The 16,064-nt window shown below is 54.4% G+C and overlaps 1 protein-coding gene across 3 annotated transcripts in view; it reads left to right on the top strand.

Moving 5' to 3' along the window:
- The window catches only part of THAP4 (THAP domain containing 4), a 35,087-nt gene that overhangs the window by 691 nt on the left and 18,332 nt on the right, over positions 1–16,064 (top strand). For 2 of the 3 annotated variants that reach the window (XM_070368677.1, XM_070368678.1), the window contains exon 2: positions 1,548–2,731. In XM_070368677.1, the coding sequence (XP_070224778.1) occupies positions 1,548–2,731 (1,184 nt within the window). Of the gene's footprint in view, positions 1–1,547; positions 2,732–13,170; positions 13,305–16,064 lie in introns of those variants that run through there. The other variant, XM_005901487.2, reaches the window with a different exon arrangement.

The following is a 16,064-nucleotide window of genomic DNA, read 5'->3' as shown; positions in this document are numbered from 1 at the left end:
GACGCGTTTCCTCTGCGCGGCCGTCTTCTCGCGCCCGCGGTCACTTTGCTGCCGTTTCCGTCGCGGGGAGCCCGCCTGGACCTCTGGATCGGGAAGAGGCCGAGCGAACGCACCCCGCGCCCCGGGGACTGACGCGCGCCCGGACTCTGTGTCCTGGGGGCCCTCCGGACGGCCCCGGGTCCCGGGGGGCGCCCGGCCGCGTGCTGCCGGCTCGGCCCGCACCCGCCGGGGCGCCGCTGCTAGTCGTGGCGCCGCGGAGGGTGGCCCGGGACGGGGTGGGGGTCGGCCTTGTCTCTGGCCTGGCTCGCTCCGGGAAGGCGCTGGGACTCAGCCCTTTTCAGCGAGTGGTTTTCTGCGACCTCCCCGCCTGCACTATCAGAACGTGAGCAGAAGAACCTCTGCCCGAACAGCCTCCCGCCGCAGACTTTTCTCTTTGCTGTTAAAGGGGGATGTTTAAGTTTCCAATACCTGCACGACGGTTCTTTAGAGTCTCACTGGAAGTTGAAGTTGGTTAGCGCTAAGTCTCAAATCGTCACAGTCTATTAAGATAGTAACAGGTTATTGCAGATGTCAGCTCCCTGCTTTCTCAAGTTCCCGAACTGGGGTTGGGGCGAGAGTCTTAGGGTAATGGACTCTCGAAGCAATGAGGATATTCAGAAGGTCGGAGTGGTTGGGACTTGCTGAGGAGTTGGTATTCCAGCAGCCCACCCCCCACTCGCCGCTGGGCCTGGTCCCGCGGCACTCAGGTGGGTTCGATGGCTTCAGGTGTGGCGAACAGCCGTCCAGAGAGGCCGCACCACCCCCACACTCGCATGTGCAGTTTCACTAGAGTTTTCTAAATAGAGATCTTGCCTGAATGAAGAAAAAGTTTATTAAGTATCTTATTCAGTATCTTCCGGGGGCAGGTTGCTTTTTAAAGGGAGTGGTATTACTCCTGGTGGTGGACGTGTGTTGGGAGCGCAGCGCCCCCTCTCAGAGCTGTCTCACATCCTCGGCTCCATGAGTGAGCCGCAGCTGGGGCACCCTGGGGTGGAGTGCTCTCCTGGCCTCTTGCCCCCATCTCTGTTGGCTGACACCGGACCTGGCTTCTAAATGGGGGGGGGGGCGGTGCCCATGGGCAGGCATCCTTTCTCCTCTTGGCATCCAGAGTCCGGCATCCCAGCTCACCGGCAGGGCTGGCCTGCTGCGAGCTTCTAGGAACTACTTCCTGGAGCCTTCCTGCTGTCACGATGCCGTCCGGCTCTGTCTCTCCCAGCACTCTGTCCCTGAAGGTTGTTTACCGCAGCCTAGGAGGAGGCATTCGCCTTCACCTCTGATTTGCCCCGTGGACTCTAGCTCCTTAAGGGTAGGCAGTGCGCGTCTCATCTTTCTGTTCCACTGATAAGTTGCAAGTACAGGGTGTTCCTTAGATCTTTTCTAAGTTTGTAAATGGGAAAGTCAGTACAGGTCTGGGTATTTGTAAAAACTGTTGTTCTCCTGTTATAGTTGATAGTATTAGGGGGAGGCATGTTAATTATTTTTTTTGTAATTTGTTGTTTGTCCTGCAGATTCCCCCTAAAGGACTCAAAGCGTCTGATGCAGTGGTTGAAGGCTGTTCAGAGGGATAACTGGACCCCCACTAAGTACTCTTTCCTCTGCAGTGAGCACTTCACCAAAGACAGCTTCTCCAAGAGACTGGAGGACCAGCACCGCCTGCTCAAGCCCACGGCCGTGCCGTCCATCTTCCACCTGGCGGAGAAGAAAAGGGGGGCTGGAGGCCATGGCCGCCCCCGGAGAAGGGACACCGGGAAGGCCTCGGCGGGTCTGAGGGCACAGGCGAGTGACCCTGTGGACGGGAAGGCAGCTGCAGGGTCACCGTCGTCGTCAAGTGCAAGCCCGATGGCCAAGCCGGAGCCCCGCAAGCTGAAGCGGGCCACTCCGCAGGGCCGAACCGCGGCCAGGGCCGCCCGGGAGACCGCTGGTCAGGAGCGGGGGCGGCAGCCTCTGGAAGGACGCGCAGAGGACGGTCCGGCCTCCGCCGCCACCTCCTGCAGCCAGGGAGAAGCTGGCACAGGGGCCGAGGATGCTGGCGAAGAGGGCGCCACCCCCGCCGACAGCGGCCTGGTGGACAGGAGCGGCGTTTCCGCGGACGACTTCACGCCCCCGGGCTCCGGGGCCTGCAAGTTCATCGGCTCGCTTCACTCCTACAGCTTCTCCTCCAAGCATGCCCGAGAGAGGCCGGCCGTCCCCCGGGAGCCCGTGGAGCGCAAGCGGCTGAGGAGAGACGCCGAGCCTGGCTGCAGCGGGAGCAGCCCCGGGCCGGAGAAGGGGCCGGCGCAGAGCCCTCCGCGCGCCTGCCCGTCGGCGAGCTCGTCGCTCACGGCCACGCCGCAGAAGCCAGCCCAGGGCGCCTCGGCGCCTCCCACCGACGTGACCCCGAAGCCGGCGGCCGAGGCCGTCCAGAGTGAGCACAGCGACGCCAGCCCCATGTCCATCAACGAGGTCATCCTGTCGGCATCGGGCGCCTGCAAGCTCATCGACTCTCTGCACTCCTACTGCTTCTCCTCCCGCCAGAGCAAGAGCCAAGTGTGCTGCCTGCGGGAGCAGGTGGAGAAGAAGAACGGCGAGCTGCGGACCCTGCGCCAGCGGGTCAGCCGCTCGGACAGCCAGGTGCGCGAGCTGCGCCAGAAGCTGGACCAGCTGCGGAGGCTGAGCCTCCCTCACCTGAGCAGCCTGCTGCCCCCTGGTCGCGGTCAGTACCCGAGCCCCACCCAGGGGCCCCCGTGCGCTGTCTCCAGGCCCCTCCGGAGGGACGGGAGCCGGGTGGCAGCTGTAGCTGAGGGCTTTAGGCAGCGCGGAAGGAGGCGCGGGAGACCCAGGACCGCTGGGAGGGGCCTGGCCAGGGAGGCCCTTCTGCGCACACCGCAGGCAGAGTCCTGGGGGATTGGGTCTGAGTGTAAGTTAAGACAGAACTTAGCCTGCTAGCGAGATGAGAAGAGCGTCTAAATCAGGGGGAGGTCCTTTCCGGTTGCCTTGTGATGACTATCCCAGCAGTTAGGTGCTTTTGAATGTTAATACTAGCCTTAAAATTTCGAACACCTATTGAAGTAGAGTACGTTCTAGTAAGAACAACACAGAAATTTGTAGCCCAAGAAACGGTGAAGACTCCACTTTCCCGTTTGGGCTTCCCAGGCGGCTAGACTAGTTTCTGTGCTTTTGTTTGTGTCTTTGCATCTATACAGATAGGCTGGAGGTGTATTTCATGTATTAGCGCTTAGTCTCTGGTTTCCCTCCTTGGTGTGCCCTTTGTTTCTTGGAGAACTTGCTCTGAGCGCAGCGTCTCTCGCCAGTTCAGTGCATGAAGGTGGGAACCATCTTCCTCCCACGTGGTGCATTTAGTCTGAATCCTGTTGGTCTCCCAGGTTGCCATTAACTGCAGGTGAGGAAAGGCTGGAGTGTGACACGGGCTCTTCACGGACTAACCCCTCCCCCTGCCGCCGCCCCCCACCCAGATCAACAACCAAAAATGAGTAAAACCCAAACCCATCCTGATGTACTGGTCAGAGTTGAACACTGCATTCTCTTCTAGTGTTTTAAAGCGGTTTTGTAGTTTCTCGTACCTAGTAACTACTTTCTGGTACTTTTTCTGTTCTTCTTGATCAAAGGGCCCTAAGTCTGTCACTGTAGACTGTCACAAGTCTTTCCAAGCCGCCTGCATTGATGAAGTCTCTGTTGTTTTTTCTTCTTCATTCTTCCTCATTTCTTTCTGCTCTCTTATGTTCATGGCTTTTCTGCTCAGGAGGGCAGTGCTGACTCCATGAGACAGTGCGTGTCTCCCATCCTGCAGGTGAGGCTGGCCCCTTCTGTCGTTGTGGCTCTGCGCCACACACCCACCCCCCGCTGCTTTCTGGGCGCTTGGTTTCTAAAGCATTTGTAACTTTAGCCTTGATTCCCTCTTTAACCTGCGTTATTCAGGAGGGTGCCATGGTTTTTCAGGTACATAGCTTGGGGGAAGGGAACTGATTTTTGTTTTATTGTTCAGGGCCAGTGCTTTGGCAACCTTAGAGAATCTTCTGAGGTTTCACGGAGGTCCAGTACAGTCTGCGTGTGACCGCCTCACTGAGCCTCCCCCGCAGGGAGAAGAACTTGTGCTCTCCCCAGGCTGGTTACATTGTTCTTGTCAGCACTGGATCTAGTTTATCTCATTGGTCAGCTGCTCTGTTTCCTAACTTATTGTATCCACTGCTCTGGGTTTCTGAGAAGGGAGGTAGGTCTCTTGCTGCTTCTTGAAAGTCTTTCCAGTTTCACCTGCATTTATTAGACATGTGAGTGTGCCTGCCTGTTACCAAACAGAAAAGCCAGTTTTGTCCCATTTAAAGTTTTATTTGTATATCTCCTTATTTTCAAACTTTTTCTATGCCTTTATTTTGTAGCTATATTTTAACTCAACCTGAGAACCATTTTATATAGTAACTTAATACACTTACAACTGGGGTGATTGGTAAATTGAAACTTGGGCCTGCTTCTTCACCCTTTAATCTGTTAGGCTTTCTGCGCTGGTGGGTGACTGCCCGCGTTCGTCCTGTCTTTCTGTAAATGCTTGAGTGAGTCGGCTCCCAGCCTCCCTTCCGCCCAGGTGCCAGCCTTGTCTGGTCTGAGCGCCGCATCTGCATATCCCCATCACACACCCATAGCTAGATGCGCGCATGCGTCACCACACACCCATAGCTAGATGCGCGCATGCGTTATCACACACCCATAGCTAGATGCGCGCATGCGTCACCACACACCCGTAGCTAGATGCACGCATGCGTTATCACACACCCATAGCTAGATGCACGCATCCGTCATCACACACCCGTAGCTAGGCCCTATGCGCGTGTCCCCATCACACACCCGCAGCTAGATGCATGTATGTGTCGTGCCGGTTACTGTACTCACCACTGATCCTCATCAGCGATTTTGCTCTTTTGGGGGGAAACAGTTAATGATCTGAGGGGACCCGCTCCTGTGACAGTGACATTTTGAGAGGAGTCGAGTTTGAGACGCCCCTTAGGTCTGGAGCCAGAGAGCCAGCACCCAGCCGCTTAAAGTGGCACCCGTGTGTCTGCAGTATCGGGTAGAAGGTGTTGCAGAAAGGGGGTGCTCAGCTGGGCTGCAGCAGCTCCAACCAGAGTGGAGGAACGATGGCTGCCTCGGCCACATGGGGTCACTGGTGACCAGTCTTCTTGGACTGGTGTGGACAGACCTGGGTGGGGACCTAGTGAAGGGAGGGGGCCACTGAGGGTGGCCAGGGACGAGGCTCTAAGAGGGTTAGCCGTGAGGGGCCTGGGGAAAGTGGGCAGCAGCTGGGAGGGAGCCTGGCTCCACAGGGAAGTTTTGAGGAAGAGCCTTGAGGACGGAAAAGAACAGGCTGGGCCTGGGGGAGGGACTCCAGGAGGCGCTGGGGGAGGGGGGCCTCGGGGGTGGGGCAAGCACCAGGGAGATGGGCCTGGGAAGGGGAGCACCGGGAGGGGGGCCCGAGGGGGAAGCACCAGGGAGGGGGGCCCGGGGAGGGGAACATCAGGGAGAGGGGCCTGGGGAGGGGAGCACCGGGGGGGGCCCGAGGGGGAAGCACCAGGGAGGGGAGGGGAGGGGAGTAGGTGCCCCGAGTCCCCACCTGCGAGCTCCCCCTGCCGTCCTCCAAACCGGCTGCTCTCCCGACTGTTGATCAGTTCAGGGTTCTTCAGTCGTTTTGCAGGAATTCTCTGTTGAAGGGACTGGACTGTGCACGTGGTTATTCAGTCCTTCATCTTCAGCCAGACCCCCTCTTTTGGGCAGAACACCCATGACAGCAGCCGGGCCACTGGGGCTGCAGTTTCTGGGTCTGGGAAGCTTGCCCCTGAGAAGCTGCTGTTGAGTGGCGTTCCCACAGAACGGGCTCTCTCGCCGAGCCCAGGCTTGCTCTAGGTGTGTGGCCGCACCAGGCACGTTGCAGGCGTTTCTGTGACCTAGCGAGGATGAGCGTTTTCCCCCGCTCATCCCGTCTCTGTCCGGCCCTGACTATGCTGCTCGCACCTTGCTTGCTCACTGACCTGTGAGTGTCCCCACAGACAAGGATGTCTGCTGTCGAGTGTGACTCAGCTGTGCCCTCAGGTCAGTAATTTAGTACTTGCCGCAAATATATCTGAGTTTTTTTCCTATTCTTTTGTTCCTTATACATACAATTCTTGAATTAATTTTGAGTTTTAAAAGCTTTTATTGTGGAAATCTTGAACATGGACAGATGAAACAGAAAAGTATAATAACCCCGCTGAACCAGCTTCCCACCCTAGCTTCTACGTTTATCAGTATTCTGATAATCTTATTTCATCTGTATTTCTACCTCCTCCCTGCCTTCCATTGATTATGTTCTAATGAGTGAAAGTCACTCAGTCATGTCTCTTTGCGACCCCGTGGAGTATACAGTCCATGGAATTCTCCAGGCCAGAGTACTGGAGTGGGCAGCCTTTACCTTCTCCAGGGGATTGTCCCAACCCAGGGATTGAACGCAGGTCTCCCGCGTTGCAGGCAGATTCTTTATCAGCTGAGACACCAGGGAAGCCCTATTTTCTAATAGTTTGGGTTTTTTCTTTTAAGGAAAGTTTTAGATTTACAGAAAAATTAACAGACAACACAGGAATCCCCCCCTCCCCGCCATTTCCCTACCGCTAACATCTCACGTTTCCACTTGTGCTAGAGGCTCACTCATTACTAGTAAGGAGCCCACACTCTGATATGTTGTTATCAACTAAGTCCCATAGGTTACGTTCGGAGAAGGCGATGGCAGCCCACTCCAGTACTCTTGCCTGGAAAATCCCATGGACGGAGGAGCCTGGGAGGCTGCAGTCCATGGGGTCGCTAAGAGTCGGACACGACTGAGCGACTTCACTTTCACTTTTCACTTCCATGCATTGGAGAAGGAAATGGCAACCAACTCCAAAGTTCTTGCCTGGAGAATCCCAGGGACCCGGGAGCCTGGTGGGCTGCCGTCTATGGGGTTGCACAGAGTCGGACACGACTGAAGTGACTTAGCATAGGTTACATTTAGGTTGACTGTCTTATATTTGAGGGGTTTTTTTTTAACACTGACAAACTTGTTAACAAAAAAGAATGTCTTTCAAAGATACAAATCTCAAGAGGATCTTACTTAAGACCAACTCTGTAGAAGAAAACAAAACATTGGACAGATAGAAATTTTGGAATTTCGGACCATTGAAGGTGAATCTGTGCTCCACAAAACACACAGTGGGGAAGAGACAGGAAGGCATCTTTTAAATGAGTACAAACGCAGGAGCGCCCAGCCTTGCCCCGGTGAGGGCCTGGCGGGAGGCGGGCACGGTAGGCCGCTTGGCCGGGGTCCAGGCACACCCCGGGGATGCTTGGGCAGGTCGGCCCGCGGGACGCCTTCTGCTTGGAGTTTGACAAGTGCATAAGCGCACGTGTCCTCAGGACAGCAGTACAGAGTCGTGTCCCTGTGCTGAAGCTCTGCCTGCCTGTTTATGCTGCCCCTCCCAACCCCTGCAGCCACTGATCTTAGGACTGTCTGTAGCTTTGCCTCTTCAGGAGGGTCCCGACTCTGGGAGGGATAGATGCTGTGAACTAGAGCACGCAGCCTCCTCAGGTCGGCTTCTTTCACTCAGCAGTATGTGTGGAGAGTTCCCCTGTGTCTTTTTATGGCCTGATAGCTCATTTCTTTTTTATCATTGTTGTGCCTTTTTTTGTACTGAGTTAAAATACAAACACCAAAACTTTACCGTAACAGCCTGTGAGCCTTTAGTGCGGTGGCGTTAAATCCATGCGCCCTGCCGCACAGCTGCCACGCGGCCGGGCTGCAACTCGGTGTGAATCTGAGACTCTGTCCTGTTGGTAACTCTCCTCCTCCCCTCGCCCAGACGTCAGCAGCCACCGTTGTGCTTTCTGTCTCCGTGACTGTGACTCGTGTACGTGGAATCACACAGTATGTCCATCTGTGATTGGCCTGATGTCCACAGAGAGTGTCCGTGCTGCAGCATACTGCAGAACTGCCTTCCTTTGAAGGCTGAGTAATATTCCACTGTATGGATGGACCACGTTTTGTTTATCCAGTCATCCTACAATGGATATTTGCGTTATATCACTTGATTTTGGACTGCTGAACCAGGCTTGCATACTGGAATAAACCCAAGTGATCATGGTATATATTTTCTTTTTACGCTGTTCGATGGTATTTGCTCATGTTGAGTTTTGCACCTATGTTGATGAAAGAGATCCATAGTTTTACTTTCTTTTAATAACTTTGTCTCATTCTGATAATAGTGATTCTGGCTTCATAGAATGATTTAGAAGGTATTCCCTCTGCTTCTTCCTTCCAGAATAGATTGTAAAGAATAGGTAAAATTTTCTTAAATGTTTGACAGAATTCACCGATATTCTAGAAGGCCGTCTAGGACTGATGCTTTCTGTTCTGGGGGTTATTGACTCAGATATAATAGATATAGGCCTATCCAGATTATGTCTCCTGTATAAGTTTTGGTAGTGTTGTTTTTCAAGAAATTGATCCATTTCACCTAAATCATCAAGTTTGTAGGCATAAAGTTGTTCACAGTGTCCTTTAGACAGTTCAGCATCTGCAGGGCTTTAGTGGATGTTCCTCTTTGATTTGTGATATTGGTAATTTCTGTCTTCTCTTTCCTCAGTTAACTAAGCTAGAGTGTTATAGTTTTATTGATCTTTTTGAAAAAGCCAACCTTTTGTTGATTTTATTTTCCTGTTTTCAGTTTCATTGGTTTCTGCTCTTATTTTTTTTTTTCCTTTTCTTCTGCTTGCTTTCAACTTAACTGCTTTTCCTTTTCTATTTTCCTAAGGTGAAAACTTAGATTATTAATTTCAGTTATTTCTCTTTTTCTAATATATGCATTCAGATTTTGACTTTCTTTATTTTCCTGTTTTCAATTTCATTGGTTTCTATTCTAATTCCCCCCTCCTTTTCTTCAGCTTAATTGCTTTTCCTTCTGTACTTTGAATTTCCAGTATTTCTTCTTTTCTAATGTATGCGTTCAGCACTATACATTTCTTTCTAACCACTGCTTTTACTGCATGCCACAAGTTTTGATAAGTTGTAGTTTTGTAGTTTCATTTCCATTTACTTGAAGTGTTCTTTTATTTCTCCTGAGACTTCCTCCTTGACCCACTGTATACTTGGAAGTGTCTTGTTTAATCTCCAGCTGTCTGGTGCTGTTTCAGCTCTCTTGCTGCTGCTGCTTTCCAGTCGAGCCCACTGTGCTCTGAGAGCGTCCTTTGTGTGAGCTGTGTTCTGTACACGTGTTAGGTCTGTTCTGCGGCCCCAGCATGTGACTGTCATGCTGAATGTTTCTTGTGAGCCTGAGCTTGAGCGTAACGTATGTTCTACTGATGTTGACTGAAGTAGTGGTTAGTCACGGTTCTTTTGAGAAATAGAGCCAGTAGGATGTGTGAGAGTACACGGAAACTTTTTACAGGAATTGGCTCCCACAATCACGGATGGCAAGCTGGAGAACCCGGAACGCTGGTGGGGTGATTCAGCCCTTGCTCCAAGGCCTGGGATGGGGTGGAGAAGTCCTGGTCCACCTGGAGGCCCTGGTGCAAGCAAAGCGAGTCTGCCCCCCTCCACCTCTCTGCTCTGTGAGGCCCTTAGTGCCCCCTGCGTGCGAGGGCCGCAGGTTTACGGCGCCCCGTTCAGACGCGGACTTGCTCCTGGAAGCCACAGACACCCCTGAAACAGTGTCCCACCAGCTGGTTCAGCAGCCCTGTGGCCCAGTCAAGCTGACGCCTAAAATGAGCCAGCATAGTGATCCGTGGTTGGAGAGCTCGTGTGCGCCCTGCTGGCCGGCTGTCTGCCAGATCTGCCCATCCCTGCCGTGTGTTGGGGTCTCCACTGCAACTGTGAGTTTGTGCGTCTCCCCTTGCAGTTGTGTTCGTCTTTGTCTTGTGCTTTGATGCTGTGTTGTTAGGTGTGTAAGCATTGAGGGTTATTACATCTTTTTGGAGAACTGACCCCTAGGTTATTATGTAACAGCGCTGTTGTGTATCCCCGCTGATCTTTCTTGCCCTGATGTCTGCTTCCCAGCCACTCCAGTTGTCTGTGATTCTTGCTAGCGTGGTATGGCTTTCTGTCTCCCTTTGCTTGTGGCCTGTCTGTAGGTAAGGTGGACCTCACAGGCAGTATACAGCCGGTCATGGTCTCCAGTCTGCTCCAGTGATCTCCATCTTCGGGTGGGTGGTTGTGGGCCACTCAAGTGTAAACTGGTCACTGCTCTCCCTGGATTCCTGTCTGTTCCGTTTGGAACTGCTTAGCGTTCGTCTTTTGTCTTGTCCCTCGTTTTCAGCCTTCTTTGGTTCCATTGGAGCATTTGCCTTGATCGCACGTTCTCTCCTTTCTTAGCGTATCAGTTGTACCTTTTTAGTGGTCCTCCACCAGTCCACACCGTGCACTTACAGCCAATCCGTGTCCACTCTCACATGGCTGTGCTGCTTCCTGGCTGTGCGGGAGCCGTAACAGAGACCCCCAGCGCCTCCTCCTGTCCCTCGGGGACGTGCTGCGTTCCGTCACTTACTGCTGTGCTCGCCCTGTTACTGCCAGAGACTTGAACAAACCTTTGTCCACTATGTCAGTTAAGAAGAAGCAGCATTTTATTGTTACCTTTATTTATTCCTTTTCCAGTGCTCTTTTCTTTATTTAGATTCAGATTTTTCTGGTTCAGATTTTCTGACCTGCATCATTTTCTTTCTCTGCAGAACTTTTAACATTTCATGCAGGGCATGTCTGCTGGCAGTAAATTTTCTCAGTTTTTGTTTGAAGTCTTTATTTCTCTTTACTTTTGAGGGATCGTTTCACTGAATGCAGGACTCTACCCCTATGCTGCTCGCATGTCTTCTAAGGAGAAGTTCCTGTAATTCTGAGCGTTTTGACTCGAGAGGTTTCTCCCCCTCTGGCCTCTTTCAGGGTTCTCCTTGTCTCTGGCTCTCTGCAGTTTGAGTGTGATACGCCTAGATGTAGATATTGTGATATTTGTTGTGGTTGGTGTTCTCAGAGTTCCCTGGATCTGCAGTTTGGTGCTTATTGTTAACTTGGAAAAGTTCTCAGCTGTTTTCCCTTCACATACTGTATTCTCATCATGTGCATGTATCACTTTTTATTGTCACAAATTTCCCTGATACTCTGTTCTCTTTTTTCTTTCTGCATTTTAGTAGGGGGTGTTCTTATGGACAGATGTGCCGCTCCCTCTTTCCTCAGCCCTGCCATCAGTGTTTTTCCGTCTTTGTCCACATTTCCTCTCTTCTTATATTACGTGTCTGTTCTTACACTTTATCTGCTTTTCCCATTAGAATCCTTAGCATATTAATCACAGTTACTTCAGATCCAAATCTGAGAATTCCAGAATTTCTGCTCTGTCTTTTCAGACTGTTCTTTCTTGCCTTCTAGCCTGCCCAGTAGTTTTTAGAAAGGCAGACACGGTGTCGTCATAAAGCTTGAGGTAGGCAGGTGCTGGGCTTGAAGCGTGGTGGTAGCCTGACTAGGGGTTGGTGCCCTGTTGCCTCCTGCAGCTGCTGCTCAGTGCTGCAGGCTCTTCTCTTGTCCTGATTTGCTGCCTTCTCCTTGACTCTAAAGACTTTTCATAGAGTCTGTACCTTGGGGCACTTTCCCCTGTAATCCTTTTATTATGCTAGAGCCCTGAGGAGTGGTCTGGGGAGGAGAAGCATTTATAGTCTTCTGATTGAGTTTCAGCCTTTTAGTGGCTGGTGTTCCTGGGTTGTGACCTTCACTAGTATTTCTTCCTTCCTTTCCCCTCCTTGGGTGAGACCAGACGACCAGGGGCCAGGGTGGGAAAGGGCTTCCCCACCCGAAAGATGATCTGGGAGGTCTTCTCACCACACCACAGGCTTTTGTTTTGGAGAAGCTCAGGGCTTGAGGCCAGGGACTCTGGTGATTTCTTTTCCTTTCTTTTCTTTTCTTTCTCTGGTGAGAACCAGGCGGTTCCTGGAAATGAACCCCAGGATACTGTGGGGCCCCTGGGACTGCAGCCCCGGGAGGTGCTCGCTCACACCTGTGTACACGTGGCCTGGAGTCCCGTGCAGGCTGCCTCTGGGGTTCCCGCTGGCCTGCCGTCCCCAGGAGCTTCTGCTCCAGGTGAGCGGACGTCAGTGGTCCTGTCCCCGGGTTTCTCAGGTCTGGGGGGACATCTGACCAGGTTTCTCTGATGAAGCCAAGGAAAGTCACTGACTGTCAGCACCGTGTGTTTCTTGCAGACCAGAGCTGTGACTTCTAAGCTCTTTGTAGAGTGGAAGGCGGGGCCCCTCCTCTGTGTAATTTGGTTCTTGCTGACGGGCAGGAAGACTGCTGGTTTTACTTACAGCCACCTTGACAGATTCTCTTATGAGTTCTAATAGTTTCTCAGTTGAGACTTGGATTAACTGGATAACCAACGATAACGTTTATCTGCAAGTAATAATACTTTGGCCCCTTTTTATTATGTCTTCTGTATTTTATGGAAGATATGCTCTATTTTCTGACATATCCGGTGTTCCCAGGTGTGCATGGGGGCCTTTGCACCTCCTGGGTGATGCAGTGAGGGCCTCGCCCTCATTCCAAAGCAGCGGCCTACCCTGGGTGCCTGTCTGGGGGAGCCAGCTAGACCACCCGTGTTGCATGGGGCCCTCCGCCTGGCACAGCCAGTGCTGCCAGGCTGCCGAGGCTCTCCACCCGGCCTGTGCCCTGGCAGAGAACACTGGTGTCTGTCAAGACAATAGTGGGGTGGGCAGTACCTCAACGGCGTCTATCCCTAGGTCCCAGTGGACAGGTCTGCTTGTTTCCTGCCCGGGGGGCCGTGGGCCTCTGCTGACACATGTGCCAGGAGACGCAGAAGGCAGCGTGCCAGGAGTTTCCAGAGTGTGTGTTGCAGAAGCAGCTTTCCTGCACACGGGCCGCATGAGCCAGCCTTGCTGCACGGGTCTGTCCCCGCTGGCCAGCAGTGCCGGTCAGAGGGCAGGTCCACTCCTCAGTCTGCCCAGGCGGTTGGCCCCTCTGGCCTGGCTGACGCTCTGAATGCGCCTCAGCCTCCACAGCTCCTCCCAGCTCTCAGGTTTGGTTGTCTCCGTCTCCCTTTGTTCCACTTTGTCCTGAGGAGGCCCCCGTGTTGTGGAACTACAGTTCCCAGAATGCCTCCCGCAGGCTTGGCAGTCACTTCCTGGGAGCTGTTAGCAGCCAGGTGCAGACACTTCCCGTGGTTGGCAGAAACCAACCTTGAAGAACCTTGGCGGCGTCTGGAGCGTAGAAAACTTAGGCATGGGTAAGCCTGCTTTCACTGTCCTAGGTCCAAAAATGAAGATTTAAATTTCTTGGAGAAAATTTAAATTTTTGTTTTTGCATATTGGTAAGTGAAACCAGGGAAACAGCGCATAGAAAGGCCTGATTCACTTGAAGAGGTTGAAAATGGCCAGTAGGCCAGATCCCTATTTATGATACTTTTCCTTTGTTTGACTTTTAAATTTATTTTTGTTTCTCTAATGAAGTGTAATTTACATAGAGTAGAATACACAGCTCTTAAGGGTGTCATTGGACGGGGCTGGCATGTGTGGGCTCGTGTCACACGACATTCGGCTTTTAGAAGCCTCATGTTGGTCCTGTCCAGCAACACTTGAGTGAAAACACGGAGCGGGACCGTGGCCAAGAGCCAACCACAATTCCAGCGAGGGCAGAGCGGGCGCGCCGCCCGCGGGACCTGCCCAGCCCCGGTGTTCTTGCCCGCATTAAATTCATTGCAGTTAAGAGCCCGTGATGGCAGGCTGAGAGGACTGGGTCTGAAGTGTCTCTCAGGGCAAGCTGGACGTGGGAGCCTGTGGTTTTAAGAATGCGCTCCAACCAAGAGTCCCCTAACTGCTAGCAGCGCGGTTCTGCCTTTCCGCTCCCACCGCACACGGCTCCTTCCGGCCCTGAAAGAAGCGCCGGCTTAGCCCCGTCTCCTCGCGCTCTGCCCAGAAGGCGCGAGCCTCCCTTTCCACCGCGCGCAGGGTGGTCCTCTGCTCGGCGGCCGCTGCCTGGGCGGGGGTCCTGTAGCCTCGTGTGTGCTCCTGCCTGCCGGCCCGTGCACAGCGCACGAGGTTGAGTCTCTTGGAGGCCGGGCTCCCGCCCTCAGCAGTCCCCCAGTCCACTCTTGGCCCGGAGCGCCCCCACCCCCGTCCAGGGTCCGGTGAGTGGCCGAGCCCCACTTCTAGTGCTTCTGGCCTGTCCTCGGGGGCTGTGTCCACCGTGGCTCCTGTGGCCACACCGTCCCTGTGTGGCGCCATCCCCAGGACGCCAGCTGTGCCCGGCTCACCGCCACCTCTAACCTGCGTCGTCTGCAGCTTTGCTTCCCGTGCTCTGATTTTGGCGACTCTTCAGGCTCCTGCCTCCACCTCCCTGGCCCCCACCCCCTGAGCCGGTCAGTCCCTCCTCTTGCCCTGGCTGTGGTTTGCACACCCAGCTCCTTCCCTGCCTGAGCCCCACCAAGTCTTGCGCCGGGTGGGTGCCTTTGTGCAGACCCAGCCCAGGGCCGAGGTCAGGGAGCAAGGTGGGGGGCAGGACCGGTGTTACTGGACCTCCAGACACCCATCACCTTATCCCACGACCCTGTGGTGTAAACAGCCCAGTCGAGGCTGGCCCCAGGCCCCCAGCCCAACTCTCCTGGGACCAGCTGGGCCCTCCCCTTGCGGACCGGCCGCCCCCATGTCTGACCTCCCCATTTGGGAGCAGCTGGGATCCTGTCCCTTTAGAGCAGGAGTCCTCAAGCCTCTCGGATCTAACGCCTGGGGATTCAGGTGGAGCTAACTTAATAATAGAGATCGAGTGCCCGATACACGGGATGCGCCGAGCCATCCTGAAGCCGCCGCCCCGCCCCGGTCTGTGGGAGACCTGTCTTCAGGGGACACACCGTGGGCACCTCTCCACCCGGCTCCTCCGGGCTTACCTCTGTCCCAGGACAGCCCCTGCACTCTGCTGGAGTCGCTTATGAAAACCTCTCTTGCCTCCAAGCAAAGGAGACTACAGTGGGGACCCCTCGGGGCATCTTTGATCCTCCTTTGCTCTATGTTCTCCACCGTCCAGGTGCTGGGTTCCAGTGAGTCCCTGGGCCCCCGGGGCGGTGGGGAATCTGAGCAGGCAGACCTCAGCGGCTCCGCAGCCCCGCGCTTCCGTGGACCTGCCTCAACCATTCTCTTACATGCGCCGCAGCAGGTCTCGTGGCTTGTTCCCGCTGCGCTTGGCAGGCAAGTGGGCTCACAGGGACGAGGGGCTGCCAGCCTGTTCTGCTTTGGGCGGGCAGCATGTCTGTGTCCGGAGCAGCTCCCTGTGCGTCTCCAACAACACTGAACCGTGCTCGCTTGAAAACCCAGCCAAGGCAGCTGCAGTCCCTCAACGCTCTAGGAGCCGTTGGTTCAGGGCTCAGGGGGTCTCTGGTGCCAGCAGCTCAGGCTCTGGCTGGAAGAGGGAGGGACTGAGAGGCAGAGAAGGCCCGCACACCGTGTCACGCACACTGTGTCACGGGCCAAGGCCGTGCGGCTCATGCCGGCACAGCTGGGGTGAGGGAGTGCGAGGCGCCGCGGGCCGCTCCTGTGGTGTTAGTGTGAGCACGTCTTTAGGAGTCAGGGTGTGTTGCCCCCCAAGTCAGCGTTTCTGTGTCCTTAAAACACCGGCTCTGCCTGCAGGGCAGCGGTCCCGGCAGGGACCCAGGTGGCCCTGTGCTGCTGTGACACGGGCAGAGGGCTGGGGAGCGCCATCTGCTCTGTCCTGAGGCTCGTCTGCTTCGTGGACGTCTCGCAGCGGTCACAGGGATGAGACGGCGCCGTGTGCGGGCGAGCCGGCAGCGGTGCTCTTGTGCTGCAGCTCCCCTGCTGGCCCCACGTGCCTGTTCCGGACGCTTCCACCCAGCGGAGGCGTGGGGCCTGTACGTTTGTGTCTGGCATCTCTCATGACTTGTTTTAAAGAACATCTGTACTGTTTTAATTTCTAGTCTTGTTGCATTGTGATTGGACGGGGAAGAGCACTCTTTTTAGTTTTTGGAAGTTACAAGTGC

This window comes from Bos mutus, chromosome 3, assembly GCF_027580195.1.
Source record: "Bos mutus isolate GX-2022 chromosome 3, NWIPB_WYAK_1.1, whole genome shotgun sequence".
NCBI classification, from domain to species: domain Eukaryota; kingdom Metazoa; phylum Chordata; class Mammalia; order Artiodactyla; family Bovidae; genus Bos; species Bos mutus.
The sequence above is the reverse complement of the archived record's forward strand: the minus strand, read 5'-3'. Positions and strand labels throughout refer to the sequence as shown.